The sequence below is a fragment of the Brassica oleracea genome, chromosome C8 (genome assembly GCF_000695525.1).
Source record: "Brassica oleracea var. oleracea cultivar TO1000 chromosome C8, BOL, whole genome shotgun sequence".
Classification (NCBI taxonomy): Eukaryota; Viridiplantae; Streptophyta; class Magnoliopsida; order Brassicales; family Brassicaceae; genus Brassica; species Brassica oleracea.
This window is the reverse complement of record NC_027755.1, coordinates 6,176,828-6,193,144: the sequence shown is the minus strand read 5'-3', so window position 1 is coordinate 6,193,144 and position 16,317 is coordinate 6,176,828. Positions and strand designations below refer to the sequence as shown.

At 37.3% G+C, this 16,317-nt stretch overlaps 2 protein-coding genes and 1 long non-coding RNA gene across 9 annotated transcripts in view; 2 read left to right on the top strand and 1 right to left on the bottom strand.

Moving 5' to 3' along the window:
• LOC106312138 overlaps nt 1-3,504 on the bottom strand; it is a 13,177-nt gene extending 9,673 nt beyond the window's left edge. For 3 of the 6 annotated variants that reach the window (XR_001264144.1, XR_001264142.1, XR_001264143.1), the window contains exons 1-3: nt 2,902-3,504; nt 2,669-2,799; nt 2,515-2,593 (exon numbers count right to left, since the gene is read on the bottom strand). This is a non-coding gene — a long non-coding RNA (uncharacterized LOC106312138). Of the gene's footprint in view, nt 1-2,040; nt 2,104-2,514; nt 2,594-2,668; nt 2,828-2,901 lie in introns of those variants that run through there. The other 3 variants (XR_001264141.1, XR_001264140.1, XR_001264139.1) reach the window with 3 other exon arrangements.
• A 5,597-nt stretch (nt 3,505-9,101) lies between these two features.
• LOC106312209 (glutamate receptor 3.3) lies at nt 9,102-12,873 on the top strand. Of its 2 annotated transcripts, none has more exons than XM_013749638.1 (7): nt 9,102-9,336; nt 9,464-9,733; nt 9,808-11,147; nt 11,248-11,525; nt 11,601-11,632; nt 11,728-12,134; nt 12,220-12,873. In XM_013749638.1, the coding sequence occupies exons 2-7, from the start codon at nt 9,478-9,480 to the stop codon at nt 12,694-12,696; spliced, it is 2,790 nt and encodes a 929-aa protein (XP_013605092.1). In that variant the 5' UTR covers nt 9,102-9,336; nt 9,464-9,477; the 3' UTR covers nt 12,697-12,873. The 2 variants fall into 2 exon arrangements, with proteins under 2 accessions (XP_013605092.1, XP_013605091.1); XM_013749637.1 differs by having other exon boundaries at nt 9,432-9,733.
• Nucleotides 12,874-13,073: 200 nt separating this feature from the next.
• Nucleotides 13,074-15,929, top strand: LOC106311810. Its single transcript, XM_013749109.1, has one exon. The coding sequence runs from the start codon at nt 13,227-13,229 to the stop codon at nt 15,753-15,755; it is 2,529 nt and encodes an 842-aa protein (XP_013604563.1). The 5' UTR covers nt 13,074-13,226; the 3' UTR covers nt 15,756-15,929.
• The last annotated feature ends 388 nt before the right edge of the window (nt 15,930-16,317 follow it).

Here is a 16,317-nt window from a genome sequence, read left to right as displayed (position 1 = left end):
AGATGTGAACTTCGATTCTCAATCCGATACAATGTTGACATCCATGAAACCTCCCAAACTCAATAATGTAGGTGTGCTCCAACTGATTAGCTCTGAATGTCTTCTTAATTACTTAGGAAATGGGCTGACTTGGTAAGTCTATCCATGACTACCCATGTGGCATCCTTTCCACATATGGTGATTTAAAATCCAATAATAAATGTCAATAATCACCATGCCTCATTTCCACTCCGGCAAAAGCAAGCTCAAAAATAACATTATAGATAACTGATCCTCTGTCATAGCCATCTGACATATCTGACACTGTGACGCAATGAAGCTACAACTCTCTTCATACTAGACCAATTACAATTAACACTTCATATCTTTGTACGCCTTGGTGTTTCAGATGGGTAGAGAAACACGAGTGATGTATTTGCTGTAAGATCCCCTTTTTTTAATAGCTTATCGTCCAACACACAACTCGGTTTCGGTACAGGTACATCCCGCTCAAAATTATCCCGCTCAACACTTATGATATCCAATACTCCCAATCTCGATCGTCTTACAAAGCCATAACGCTAACATGCGCTTGGTGTATCCTCCATAGCAAGACTGCCTGCTCCAAAGTCCCAAGGCCATCTGCCTCTCCATCGACAGTAATGGCACACAATATGAGACTAGCAAATATCCCAGTAAACTCATGAACCTCTTTGGTTCCTGATACGTTGCTCATGTACCTACTCAAGGCATTTGTGAATTACTCGGCCTAAATAAATCTCTTGTCTGATGAATCTTCCATATGTTCTTTCAGCTCAGCCATCTCTGCTAACGCTAATCAGTATGGAACTCGTGAAACCGGTGCTGTCCCTGACTCCAACTCGATCATAAGAACATCTCCTCTGGCTGGTGACAGCCCTTCCAAGGCCTCAAATACATCTCCATACTCTTAGATAACTAGAAGATCCTGCAACTCATGTTGACCATCGAAATGATCACCAAAATCCATTTACTCCCCATATCCAATAACTCATCTGCATGTAGCATGTATGCAAATAAAATCTGCTCTGCTCCAGAAATGTGAACTCTTGCCCTCAGGCAATCCAACAGTACTTGATGTCGTGATAACAAGTCCATCCAAGAATGATATCGTAAAACAAAACTCCATCTCTAACGAGTCTCTGAACCAATCGGCCCTCCAAGCATAACTGGTACACATCAATCAATATAAATAGCTCCCAACGTTTCTATGTCAGCTGTCCGAACTGACACATCTCTGAAATGATCAACACTGCCAAAAACTGGAAAACATATCAAACGTAACTCCAATATCACACAACGCAAGCTGTCGCACCCCAATCCAAAAGGGATCCCCACGAGTTTACAAAATAACCATGCCTCCAAGGCAGTAAATATACTCATACACACGAATAACACATGCCAACTCATGGCTCACATCTCATACCATATAATCTCCAATAACAAAAACTCGTGGAGCGATGGTTTGAAGTTTGTGTGGTGGCAACAACGTCACACATCCACATGCGGACAATCTCTGAACACGGCTGACGAAACTGATACACACCTGAGCAATCTATCAAACTGTGACATCATCCATCTCTCGAACATCTGGCTGAAACCTTGTTAGCTAGAGAGCGGATGACGATGATAAACTCATCGTCAATAAAAAGACAATTGGGTCAGAAGTTACTGAGCGGAAAGGTGCTGTATTTTTCTTTCTTTAAAACTCTCAAATCCCCAAATTCAAAAATCTTTTAAAATCGATTAAACCGGATTAAAACCGAGTCAAAACCGAGCCAAAACCACGTCCCAACAAATCGCCATCCCGGGTCAGAGTCGGGACGGAACCCCGCTCTGATACCAAATTGTAACACCCGTATTTTCCGAAATAACTTAAATAAATAAAAAGTCTGAAATCTCCATTTATTACTTCTCAAAAGTCCACTCCAAAGTCGTAAATCCAATAAATAGCCATAAATCCAAATAACATAATAAATCCCGAAAATATCAATAAAAGCATAAAATCCGCAAGTCTGAAAAAGACAAGAATAAAACTCCCAAAGCACCATCCCGATAGCAATCACTCTTGCTCGTCAGTCTCATCTGAAAGGGGAAGGAATATGAGGGGTGAGTAACAGGGGAGTTACTCCGTGAGGTATGGGATGCTAAACAACCAAACCATCCCACACAATCTGCGTCGCTAGCCCAGACGTCTCTAAGCCCCCGCCCACCAAAGCTGCGTCGCTAGTCCAGACATCTCTGGACCCCCGCCCACTCACATAGTCCCTACTCATAACTATGTATACATACATAGATATATCGCATCTTTTAACATCACACAATCAAATCAACGGTTGAATCCTCTAGACCCCTAGTTCCAGTTTACAATGAATGAACTAACTAACAATCAAGACTCAAACAGACTCAATTCAAACAGACAGATCATGATTCGAAATCTAAACTACGATAGAGAGAATTTTACACTGGTAAGGGATTTACGGAATAGACCCTCACCTTTGCCACGGGTTCTAATGAAAACCTGAGAAACACAGAATAGACCTTGATGGCTCTATCACAGCAACTCCGAAAGTCTCTGAAAATAAATGAATACGATGATTCTGCCAGAACTGAACCCTAGAGAAAACAGATGCATAACTCAAGAACTGACCGTTAACTTTTCAATCCCTCCGGTCATAATGTACCCATAGATGTCACATATCCGTAGCCAAAGGGTTTACTCCGATCGGACACCATTTGATTAATCAAAATAGCTTCGTCTCCAGACGGGTCAAACGTAGACTGCACCAACACCTCTCACAAAAACAAGCTTAACTCGCAGAAAATAACTCGGAATGACAATCCGTTTGTTGGAGATGATAACTGAAAGAGTTAAATACTTACTGTAAAATTTCCAGACTGAAAGCTTTTGTTAAGGTTGACCGTTTCGCCTTTACTCTGACACTGGTCGGAACTGTTTCAGCATTCCAACAGCTTAAGCTTATTCTTGTCCAAGAAGCATGTCAATAACTTTTACTGTACAACTCCGATCTTGATTCCGTTTGTTTCTACAGACTCCTGGAAACGAGATCTATCCAAAGAGCCATGACTCGTTTCCTAGAACCCCCTGGATCATACTAGAAGCCTCTCGCAAAACCACTCCTCAGCCATGGGTCTGATGTATCCATCTCTTCTCCTCAGCTTAAGACATGATGAAATCTCTGCTGCACAAAAGTATCTCTGGTGCTATAGGTCACACGTCTGGTGTATTTAGGTTCACAGGGGCACAACTCAGTGGTGGTTGGTGATGATGAGATGGTGGCTCCGGTTCGTACGTCTTCTCTCCTTCTCGTCTTTGCTCATGTGGACAACGCTTGAGGTAGGATGGTTGCTGCGACTCGTATCGGGTTCTCTGATAGACTTACGCACACAAGGAGAAGAAGTGACACATGTACTGGGCGAGAGAGATGGGAAGGAGATGAGAAATCATGAAGCATGGAGGTATGCGGCTAGGTTAGAATCGAGAAGGAGATAACAAGTTTTATATATATGTAATCACGGTTTAACTAAACCAAAAGGGAATAAATTGAGTTTGGTCCAATTAATTAAAGAGAGAAAGAAAACAAGATCCGGTTGAGAAAACCGGGTCGTTACATATTTATCTCCCACAGGACAAGTTGATTCAGTGTTATTGATGACGTTATTTACTCCATCAACCAACTCCAATCAAAGATTCTTCATTCAATTAATCTTCTACACGAAGCAGTGGAAATCCAGCTATAAAAAGGTGAGCCTTCATCGTTGAACATCATCTTCCTAAAAACTTTTTCAGAAGAAAACTTGAGTTAAATTTTTTTTTTCTTTATTAATTAATTTAGAAAGCTTGAGTTTAGATGATTTTTATTTCGTTTATTGATTTAGCAAGCTTGAGTTTAGATCATGTTAGATGATTTTGGTTTTGTTTAATGATTTTGTTTTCGTTTGTTGGTACGACGTGGTAGGGAGCAGAGTTAGATGATATTCAGCAGATGACGAACACTCATGATTATTTCATTAAGTTTGTTGGAAGCATGGCATCAACTTTTTGGACACAAAGATTTCAACTGATACTCTCAAGTGGTGTGCATAACCATTCATGAAGGCATCAACTTTAGAGGAGACATGAATGTATAGTTACCAACTATTAGTTGGGGATCCCAGCTTTGTTCAATCCCAATTCCTAAGGTACTGGTTCGCATTGTAAATTAATTGCTACAGTTTTATATTTTCTAGAAAATTTTCTACGGCTACAATCTCTAAGCGCTCAAAATCCTTGGCATCATTAACTGGCGATATTCCTCTAGCTTATGATGATCAATTCGAGAAACCTGTGTGGCCTTGGAAAGGTAACTAATGAGATCCCATCTCTCTATTTTCATTACAAAGTATCATGTTAGCATATTACTAATAGAAGTTGTATCTGTGTTTGGGGTTAAGGTATTTTGGTTAATATACCAACAAAGAAGAGACATGATGGTTTGTGTTGTACTGGGGAGAGCGGACCACAGCTTAAGGATGAATTGATCAGAAGAGGATTCAACCCTATTAGAGTTCGTACCGTGTGGGACTGTTTCGGTCATTCAGGAACCGGGATAGTTGAGTTTAACAGAGACTGGAATGGACTTAACGATGCTTTGCTGTTCAAGAAGGCTTATCAAGAAGATGGTCATGGTAAAAAAGATTGGCTGAGTGGTGGTGGTGCTGCTTACTCTATCTTTTACGCATGGCTTGCCAATACTGATGATTATTATAGGGCTGCTAATTATATAGGAGAGTACTTGGGGAAGATGGGTGACCTCAAAAGTATTTCTAGGTTTGCAGAAGAAGAGGCTAGGAAAGATCATAAGCTTGTGGTGCGTCTGAACGTAATCTCTGAGAACATACAGAGTCGGTTGAGGATGCTAGAGGAAAAATTCTCAAAGACTTCGATTAAACTTAAATGTGAGACTGAAGAAAAAGATAAGATTCTCCACGGTTACAATCAAGGTGGGCTTAACCCTATAGCTATGTAGTAGATATGTGTATTGCTTTTGCTTATATTCATGTACATTTTCTATTTTTGCATCTGAAGATCTCACGGGAAGACAACAAAGATCGACTGCTCATTTCAATAGAATCTTTGCTGATCTTGGAAAATTTTCTTCTTTTCTCTTACGAAATTTAACTTGAGAGAAATTATATAAAATATACTGAAAATCATAATAAATTATTAATATATAATCAAAACAGAATTTTTAAGCATAATAAAAATGAAAACAAAAACATACAAAAAAAATGAAAATTTAGTTAAATTAGGTTGAATTTAAATAAATTTGTCATCATCTAAATTTATTGAAAATACATACTATAATCCAAAAATATATAAAATTTATGAATAAAAAGAGCAAATTAATAAGAACAAAAAAAGAGAAATCAATTTACGTTATCATTTTTCGCGTTTCATCAGGCCAATACAAATAAAAATTACTAACTCACCGAATTTTATTTCATCTTATGTTCACCAAGTTAAATTTAGAGAATTAATAAAATAATAATGAAAAACTATAATGGAAAATTAATACAAAATGAAAAAGTGAAAAAATAAGTTTGAAAAAAATTATATAATATAATTAAACAATACAGTTTGAGTTACTATACATAATGCTCTAAAGTATAGCTCAGTATTTTTGAACTACTGAGTTACAATGCATCATAAAACTTAGGATTGATGAAAGACATAAAAACTCTATTATGAAATTCCTCTATTTTAGAGGAAAAAATAGGAAAATACATTGGAGATGGTCTAAGATAAAATAGGAAAACTCTATAATAGATATGAATTTGTCTCCAATGTATTCCTCTATTACTTCCTCTAAAAATAATATTCTTGATATATTCTTTTCTAATTTTACAAATAGTACCTTTTCTTTGTGAAAGTTGAAAACTAACCCAATTTAGTATAACATTCATAAAATTATGATATTATTTACACTGAATATTTTTATAGAAACTATTATGTAAATAAAAAATATGATTATATATTTATATAAATAGTACATTTTCACTAAAAATATTTATTTTGGTTATAATTGTTAAAGTAAAAAGTTAAAGGATCATTTTGTAAATAAAAAAAATATGCCTCTATAATGGAGGAATGTTATTTCTTCTTCTAAATATAGAGCTGAAAATAGCAATCTCTATTTTAAAGAGAAAATAGAGTAGGGTTTGAGTGATTTTACTTCTAAATGCTATTATAGAGACAAATATAGAGGTGGGTTGGAGATGCTCTAAGGCATGACCGACGTAAATGATCGACGTTGAGATTTCAGCTATTTTGATTCTTACTATTCTAATGTTTCAATATAATTTGAATATTTCATTTGTTTTATAATATAATGGTTTAAAGTATTTTTTGTTTCACTATATAAATTGTTTTAATATTTCAATGTAACTTTATACTTATTGGATATTGTGTGGCCAATTAAATTATGTAAATTACTATGTAATTGATTAAATTTATATATTAAATGACAGTTTTATAAAGTAATAACTAGTAAATATTACAAATTTTAACTAAAACTGGAGGATATAAGCCTCAGATAGAGTGTCCACGCAAGCAAAAATAATCGGCCAATGAGAAACTATATTTTTACCATATCACCTCCTCTATTTGTTTTTACAAAATGATCCTTTAACTTTTTACTTAAAAAATTATAACCGAAAATATTTTTTTAGTGAAATATATTATTTATAAAAATATAATTATATTTTTTTATTTACATAGTAGTTTGTAAGGAAATATTTAGTGTAAATAATATCATAATTTTATAAAATACTAAAATAAATTGGGCTGATTTTCAACTTTCACAAATAAAGAATATTATTTGTAAACTTAGAAAAGAGTATATCAAGAATATTATTTTTTAAGAGATAAAATAGAAAAATATATCAGAGACAAATTCATCTCTAATATGAAATTTCTCTATTTTAGAGAAAAAATAGAGGAATACATTGGAGATGGTCTAAGGCATGGCCGACGTAAATGATCGACGTTGAGATTTCAGCTTTTCTGATTCTTACTATTCTAATGTTTCAATATAATTTGAATATTTCATTTGTTTTATAATATAATGGTTTAAAGTATTTTTTGTTTCACTATATAAATTGTTTTTATATTTTGTAACTTTATATTTATTGGATATTGTGTGGCCAATTAAATTATGTATATTACTGTGTAATTGATTAAATTTTTATATTAAATGACAGTTTTTTAAAGTAATAACTTTTATATATTACAGATTTTAATTAAACTGATTACATTTTGAAACAGATAAAGTAATCTATAAACTAACTCTATATAGATATGAGAACAAAATTGTAAAGTGGTCTTACCTTGAATTTCTCTCATTCTGTGCATTACTAATTGGAAGGAGATAATCAACATCTAATATTATGTTACTCTCAGTATATTAGAAATTGTTGAACGGTAAACTAATTAAGGATGATGTAAGGAAGACATAAAGATGTATTTCCAGTTATCACAAATATAGAATCAATTGACAACAACTTAATTAGGACAACAGAAAAAAGTTTTCATACCTTCTAATATTATAATATCTCACCATATTAGTAGCTAAATCAGTTTTTTCTAGCACAAATACTCACTCATTTCTTGGAATTTAAGTTTTTCTGTCTAATGATATTAGTAGTTTGATCCTTAAAAAAAAAGAAACGGTCGAACTGTACATTGTAATTAGAGAAAGAAAACAAACAAAAATCAACTGAAGACTTTTAAGGTATATGAAACAAAAATTGGAAATATCAATTCTCTGCAATTAAAGAATATGTCAATAAAATTGTAAAATACAAAATAAAACAAAAAAATATACACAGAAAGAAAAATTTAGTAAAATAAAATCATAATATAATTTCCATAATTGATAGTGCTCATTTACATTAAAAAGTTTAAATTTACAACATACACAGTTTTATTTACATCTTTAAACCTATTATCTAATTAAAATGATTCTAAAAAAAGTGTTAGCATGAAGAGTTAGAAAATATACGATAAAATATAAATCATAACGTTAAAAATACATTATCACTGATCACTAAAAAATCACGTTAGTAGTAATAAAAATGAAATGACAACACATTTATTAAAACCATATAACGGCACGCAACAAGGTGTTATTAACTATACAAACTACAAATTAAATATGTTCAACGCAAACACACATAAAAATGAGACATCATATTTGGATATATTTAAATAAATAATTTTAAATATATTATATTCTTGATAATTTTCAAATTACTTAAAAAGAAACTAAATTATTAAAAAATTAATATACAAATAAAATTAAAGCAATATTTTGTAACGTCAAAATAATAAATGAATAAAATATATATTCTGTTAATAAAATAGATTTTAGATTTTAAATTTTAAAGACTTCTAATTCATGTAATATTACAAAATTCAAAAAAAAATTATTACTATTAATATTTACCATTAGATATATTAAAATAATATTCTAGATCGATATTTAATTGTCTGTTTTCAACTATTACACGTAAAAAAAATTTTATTAAGTACACTTTTATCTTTTGAAAAGGGGGTTTGATATTTTAAGTAGGTTATTGGAATACTTTTTCTTTTTGTGAATTTATTCGAGATGAGATTCCGATCTTTTAAACTAAGATAATTTATGTTCTATACATAATAATATTTTTTTACATAACTCTAAAATTTCGGACTTGATTCTTCATATTTTATTAGTTAATTGTGTTACATATAATAGAAATACTTAATTCAAACTAAAAATATATAAAAAAAATAAAAATTAGTAATATATAATTTAATATACAAAAATTCACTTACAAATAAAAATGATAAATGTAACAAATTTAAATATCTAGTGTTATACTAAAGACAATCATGTTCGGCAATTTTCTGTTATTTTATAACCGTTAGTTTATTTGTTTATTTTTTTTTGTCAAACTTATAAGAAATCAGTAGAGAAAAGAAGACACAAGTTTGAAAATTCCCATAAAGCCATTGAAAGGTAGGTTTATTTATTGGCTAAAGAAATGAAAAAGGGAAGCAAAGAGACACGTGAATGTCTGTATATTTTCTCACTTCTTTAAAGAATATGAGGTTGGGAGTAATCTGAATTCATCAGCGGATCTGATTCCGTCACTTTGTTGTTGCCTCTTTCTTCTCCTTCTTCAATTCTTCGTCTTCTCTCTCTCTCTGCTCGATATTCATATTTGGTTTATTAGTTGGCTTTCATAAGCAACAAAAAAAAAAAAAAATCAAAGGTATAACTCACTAGTTCATCCGTTTGATTCACTAAATTGTGGGTTTTGTTTGATCACACACATCGTCTGATTGATGCGTATTTTTTAATTTCCAGAAAGTCAACAACTTTCTTTGTTTTCTCTTCAGTCTTTGTAGCAGAGATGAAGCTACTCTGGTCTTTTTTGTTCTTGTCTTGTCTCTGTCTTGGATTTTTGGGACACGGGTATTCTGAGAAACCAGAAGTTGTCAAAATCGGTTCAATATTCAGTTTCAACTCAGTGATTGGCAAAGTTGCCAAGATTGCGATTGAGGAGGCAGTGAAAGATGTGAATTCAAACCCGGACATCCTCGTAGGGACACGTCTTCAAGTTTCAATGCAGAACTCAAACTGCAGCGGTTTTATGGGCATGGTTGAAGGTAAGGTATATTTTTCCTGAGGGAAAGAATGTTTTATTTTTGTTTTGTAATAATATGAATTTTGTTTGTCATAGCATTGAGGTTTATGGAGAAAGACATAGTTGGAATCATAGGACCACAATGTTCTGTAGTTGCTCATATGATATCTCACATGGCGAACGAGCTACGGGTGCCTCTTCTCTCATTTGCTGTTACAGATCCTGTAATGTCGCCTCTCCAGTTCCCTTATTTCATTAGGACGAGCCAGAGCGACTTATACCAAATGGAGGCTATTGCTTCGATTGTAGACTTGTACGGTTGGAAAGAAGTGATTGCTGTGTTTGTGGATGATGACTACGGAAGGAATGGTGTTGCTGCACTTAACGATAAGCTTGCGAGTCGGAGGTTGAGAATCACTTACAAGGCGGGTTTACATCCTGACAATGCGGTGAATAAGAATGAGATCATGAACATGCTCATCAAGATCATGTTGCTTCAGCCAAGAATCATTGTGATTCATGTCTACTCGGAGTTGGGTTTTGCGGTTTTCAAGGAAGCTAAGTATCTTGGAATGATGGGTAATGGGTACGTTTGGATCGCTACGGATTGGCTGTCTACTACTCTTGACTCTTCCTCTCCGCTTCCCTCTGAGAGACTTGAGAGTATTCAAGGTGCTCTTGTTCTGCGTCCGCACACACCTGATTCAAAACTAAAACGGGAGTTTTTCGCGAGGTGGCGTAAGAATCCTGATGCTCCTCTGGCTCTTCACACGTACGGTCTCTACGCTTATGATTCGGTTATGCTCTTAGCTCGTGCTTTGGATAAGTACTTCAAACACGGTGGGAAAATATCCTTTTCTAATGACTCAATGCTTGATGCTCTGGGGAAAAGCGGGAGTCTCAACTTAGAAGCGATGACCGTCTTTGATGGTGGAGAGGCTCTGCTTAAGGATATCCTTGGAACACATATGGTTGGTTTGACAGGGCAGCTTCAGTTTACTACAGATAGGTCTCGGATCCGACCGGCTTATGATATCATCAATGTGGCCGGAACCGGTGTTCGCCAAATAGGCTACTGGTCGAATCATTCTGGTTTATCAGTTTTGCCACCTGAGTCACTCACGAAACCAAATATGTCAGCAAGTCAGAAGCTAAGACATGTGATCTGGCCGGGAGAAGCGTTTCAAAAGCCACGGGGGTGGGCTTTTTCGAACAATGGGAAAGAGCTTAAGATCGGTGTGCCTCGCCGCGTAAGTTACAAGGAGTTTGTCTCGCAGATTCGTGGAACGGAGTATATGTTCAAAGGGTTCTGCATTGATGTCTTCACAGCTGCAGTGAATCTCTTACCATACGCAGTCCCTGTCAAGTTTATCCCTTATGGAAACGGAAAGGAGAATCCGAGCTACACTCATATGGTTGAGATGATAACAAGTGGTGTGAGTGGCCTTATTTCAAATAAATCCTTTTTTTTTCCTATCTAAAAAAAGTTGTTTTTTTTTTACTGTTTTTCTTACTGTGGAATTAATTACTCTGCAGAATTTTGATGGGGTAGTGGGTGATATTGCCATCGTAACAAACCGGACAAAGATTGTAGACTTTACACAACCGTATGCAGCATCTGGACTAGTAGTTGTTGCTCCTTTTAAGAAACTCAACTCAGGAGCTTGGGCTTTCCTCCGACCTTTCAATCGACTTATGTGGGCAGTCACGGCTTGTTGCTTTCTCTTTGTCGGCATTGTTGTTTGGATCTTGGAGCATCGGATTAACGATGAATTCAGAGGCCCGCCTAAGAGGCAATGCGTCACAATTCTCTGGTCAGTTTGAGTAACAGTGAAAGAGCATGTCTGCTTGTGAATCCAATCCACTAACTGTTTGTTTGATATCTGCAGGTTTAGCTTCTCGACCATGTTTTTCGCGCATAGTACGTGAAACAAAGAAAAGGATTTCTTACTATCTCACTGATATGATTAGCTGGCTTTGACTGACACAAAGCCTTTCCCTTTGGTTTAAATGCAGGAGAGAATACAGTGAGTACACTTGGGCGGTTGGTTCTGATCATATGGCTGTTTGTTGTACTAATAATCAACTCAAGCTACACCGCTAGTCTCACATCAATCCTGACGGTTCAGCAGCTCTCGTCACCAATCAAGGGAATTGACAGCCTTAGAGAAATGGATGATCGGATTGGGTACCAGGTGGGTTCGTTTGCAGAGCGTTATCTGAGGGATGAGCTTAACATATCAGAGTCAAGGCTCGTCCCGCTTGGTTCACCTGAAGCTTATGCCAAAGCTTTAAAAGATGGACCAAGAAAAGGAGGTGTTGCGGCAATTGTGGACGAGCGTCCTTATGTTGAACTCTTCCTCTCCAGCAATTGCGCTTATAGGATCGTTGGTCAGGAGTTCACCAAAAGTGGCTGGGGATTTGTAAGTCCTCCAAAAAACGCATTTTGGTGTTTGCTGAGTATTATTTTTACCATTCAGTCAAATTACAAATGTTTCTTTTACTTAGGCATTTCCTAGAGACTCTCCTCTAGCAATAGATCTGTCAACAGCGATCTTGGAGTTGGCAGAGAACGGGGATCTGCAGAGGATCCATGATAAGTGGCTGATGAAGAACGCATGCACCCTAGAGAACGCAGAACTTGAATCAGACAGGCTTCATCTGAAAAGCTTCTGGGGACTGTTTCTCATATGTGGAGTTGCATGTGTCCTCGCTCTCTTCCTCTACTTTGTTCAGATCATCCGTCAGCTCTACAATGGAAAGCCAAGCGAGGAAGAAGAAGATGCCATTGGGAGAGAGAATCATGACTCCTCGTCCTTGCGGTCTACTCGTCTGCAGAGATTCTTGTCGCTCATGGATGAGAAAGAAGACGTGTCCAAGGCGGGAAGCAAGAAGAGAAAGATCGATGGATCAGTGAATGATAATTCAGTATCGAGACATTCACGGCGACTTGACAGCTTCAATTCGGTTAATCCATTAGATTGAAAGTTTAGTTACAGAAGATTCTTTAAGGCATCAAAACCGTTTATAGTATCAAAAGTGTATCCAACTTGTGCATTCCCTGATTCTGTAATCTTTTAATCTTATTAGGAGTTCTTCAAAACAAGTGTATGTGACATGTTTATGGAAGCATTAAAGGCAATATTAATTTTTTTTAGAGTAGCTGTACCAAGTTCAATACGGTAAAAATAAATGAGTAGCTACATCGTCTGACAAACTCTCAACAACCACACACAAGCTTATGGCTAACGATCTGAAACGTACCGTGAAAATTAAATGATGAGGGACCAGTCGTTGTCTCTTTCAGAGTATGAGAGCTCAGGCACAAGGCCACGACATTCTCAAACCTCATCCAATCCCTTCAGACAATACCAATAATGAAAACCTATCACTAATCCCCACCACAAACACACACACACAAAAAAAAAAAGATTATTGATTTCATTTCCCCAATTAAACCCTCGTCCTGCTGCTTATCCTTCTTCGTCCAGAGACGGAAAAAAAAACACAAATTAATGGCGGCTGAATATTCCGGTAGCCGAAGTTCCAACACACAGCTTCTCGCTGAACTCGAAGCCCTAAGTGAAAATCTTTACCAGAAACCTCAGGCTCCAGTTGGTCGCAGAACTAACTCTCTCGCTCTCCCTCGCAGCTCCGTTCCGTCCCTCGTGACCTCTGCCGAGGATGTGACGGTACCGAAACCACGGTCTCGGCGTTTGTCTCTGTCTCCATGGCGGTCGAGACCCAAGCTTGAGGCAGAGGAGGAAGAGAATATGACTCAGAAGATAAGCATCAAGACACCAGAAGAGTCTTCATTGGTGGGATCCAAAGCCAAGGAAGAGAGAAAAGGGATATGGAACTGGAAACCCATTCGCGGGCTGGCCCGAATCGGAATGCAGAAGCTGAGCTGTTTGTTGTCGGTCGAGGTCGTGGCGGCCCAGAATCTACCGGCGTCGATGAACGGTCTACGACTCGGGGTTTGCGTGAGGAAGAAGGAAACCAAAGATGGCGCTGTCCAGACGATGCCGTGTCGGGTTTCTCAAGGATCTGCCGATTTCGAGGAGACGCTGTTCATCAAGTGCCACGTGTACTACTCGCCGGCTAATGGGAAAGGTGCTCCGGCGAAGTTTGAGGCTCGGCCGTTTTTGGTTTATCTATTCGCGGTGGATGCTAAGGAGCTTGAGTTTGGAAGGAACATGGTGGATTTGAGCGATTTAATCCAGGAATCTGTGGAGAAGATGAGTTATGAAGGAGCTAGGGTTAGGCAATGGGATATGAGCTGGGGGCTTTCAGGTAAAGCCAAAGGGGGTGAACTGGTTCTCAAATTAGGGTTTCAGATCATGGAAAAAGATGGTGGAGCTGGCATTTACGGTAAACAAGGTGAATTAGGGATTAAACCGAGCAGCAAACCGAAGCATTTCTCCGGTTCCTTTGGGCGAAAGCAATCAAAAACTTCGTTCAGTGTCCCGAGCCCAAAGATGACTAGCCAGAGCCAGACATGGACGCCAGCAAGTGGCGTGGAGGCTGCGTCTGATCTTCAAAGAATTGAGCATCTGAATCTGGATGAACCGGAGGAGAAACCAGCTCCGAAAACAGAGGAACCAGAACAGAGAGTTGAAGAAGATGATCAAGAGCCTGATTTTGAGGTTGTTGACAAAGGAGAAGACCAAGAACCTGAATTTGAAGTTGTGGACAAAGGAGTCGAGTTTGATGACGACATGGAAACTGAGAAATCAGATGGAACCATAGGTGAGAGATCCTTTGAGATGAAGGAGCAACATGTTAATGTTGATGATCCACGGCACATGATAAGACTAACGGAGTTAGATTCTATTGCAAAGCAGATCAAAGCGCTTGAATCTATGATGAAAGATGATAGTAACGGTGCTGAAGGTGAGGAGTCACCAAGGCTCGATGAAGAGGAGCAGACTGTGACAAAGGAGTTCCTTCAGTTACTTGAGGATGAAGAATCCGAGAATCTCAAATTCTACCAGCACAAAATGGAGATCTCCGAGCTGCGATCTGGCGAATCAGCAGGCGAAGAATCTGACAATTACCTCTCAGATCTTGGGAAAGGCATCGGTTGTGTTGTTCAGACAAGGGACGGCGGATACTTAGTTTCTATGAACCCTTTTGATACGGTGGTCATGAGGAAGGACACTCCTAAGCTCGTAATGCAAATCTCGAAACAGATCGTGGTACTACCTGAAGCCGGATCAGCGACTGGATTCGAATTGTTTCATAGAATGGCGGGTTCGGGTAAGGAACTTGACTCAAAGATATGTTTGCTTATGGCGATGGACGAGCTTATGGGGAAAACAGGGGAACAAGTGGCTTTCGAAGGTATAGCGTCAGCGATCATACAAGGGAGGAACAAAGAGCGAGCGAACACAAGCGCAGCGCGAACTGTTGCGGCTGTTAAAACGATGGCTAACGCTATGAACAGCGGAAGAAGAGAGAGGATAATGACAGGAATCTGGAACGTGGAGGAGAATCCATTGGCTTCAGCTGAGGAGGTTTTAGCTGTTTCTTTACAGAAACTTGAAGAGATAGTGATCGAAGGACTAAAGATTCAAGCTGATATGGTGGAGGATGATGCTCCTTTTGAGGTTTCCGCTGCCAAAGGCCAGCCAAATCCACTTGAGTCGACCATCCCGCTCGACGAGTGGCTCAAGGAGAATCGCAAGCAGAAAACGTTGACCGTTTTTGCGACAGTGCAGCTCCGGGACCCAACAAGGAGATATGAGGCAGTGGGAGGGACAGTTGTCGTGGCGGTGCAGGCTGAAGATCAGGAGGATGGACTAAAAGTGGGAAGCTTGCACGTTGGGGGAGTGAAGAGCAATGGGGCGGAGAAGCGAAGGTTGACTGCGGCGCAGTGGCTTGTGGAGTATGGTATGGGTAAGAAAGGTAAGAAGAAGAGTAATGTTAAGAGGAAGGAGAAAGAAGAAGAAGATGAAGAATTGTTGTGGAGCTTGTCGTCTAGAGTTATGGCGGATATGTGGCTAAAATCTATAAGGAACCCTGATGTGAAGTTGCACAGTTGAGGTTGAGAATTTCACATTACAGAATAAGATGCATATGTACAAAAGGTTATTTTCGCTTTGTTATTTATAGCTATTTGAGCAGAACTTGTCTACTCTCTAAATTTGATCGTTCTTTGTCAATTGGTAAAGACTACGGGTGGGCACTTCGGTTATTTTCTCGGTTCCGGTTCGGTTCGGTTTGGTTAGTTCAGTTCTAGTATTTTTCCAACTGAAATAAACCATATTTAGTTTGGTTTGGTTTGGTTCGGTTTGTGTTCGGTTTGGTTTATATTCGGTTCGATTTGTATTCGGGTTTCGATTGTATTCGGTTCGGTTGGAATTGTTTTTTGGATCAATTTATTTAGGTTCTTCTAGTTTAATTTTTTAAGAGAAATTATGTTTTAAAACATAAATTATGTAAACAAAAACTATGTGAACTAAATTCAATATAAAACTGAAACAAAAACCATTAAAATGTCACAAAAGTATATAAGAATTAAAACAGATGAGAGTGAAGTAAAATAAATAAAAAACCAACATCATTAGTAATGTTTCTTATATTATTATTAAAAAGCTTGCAATG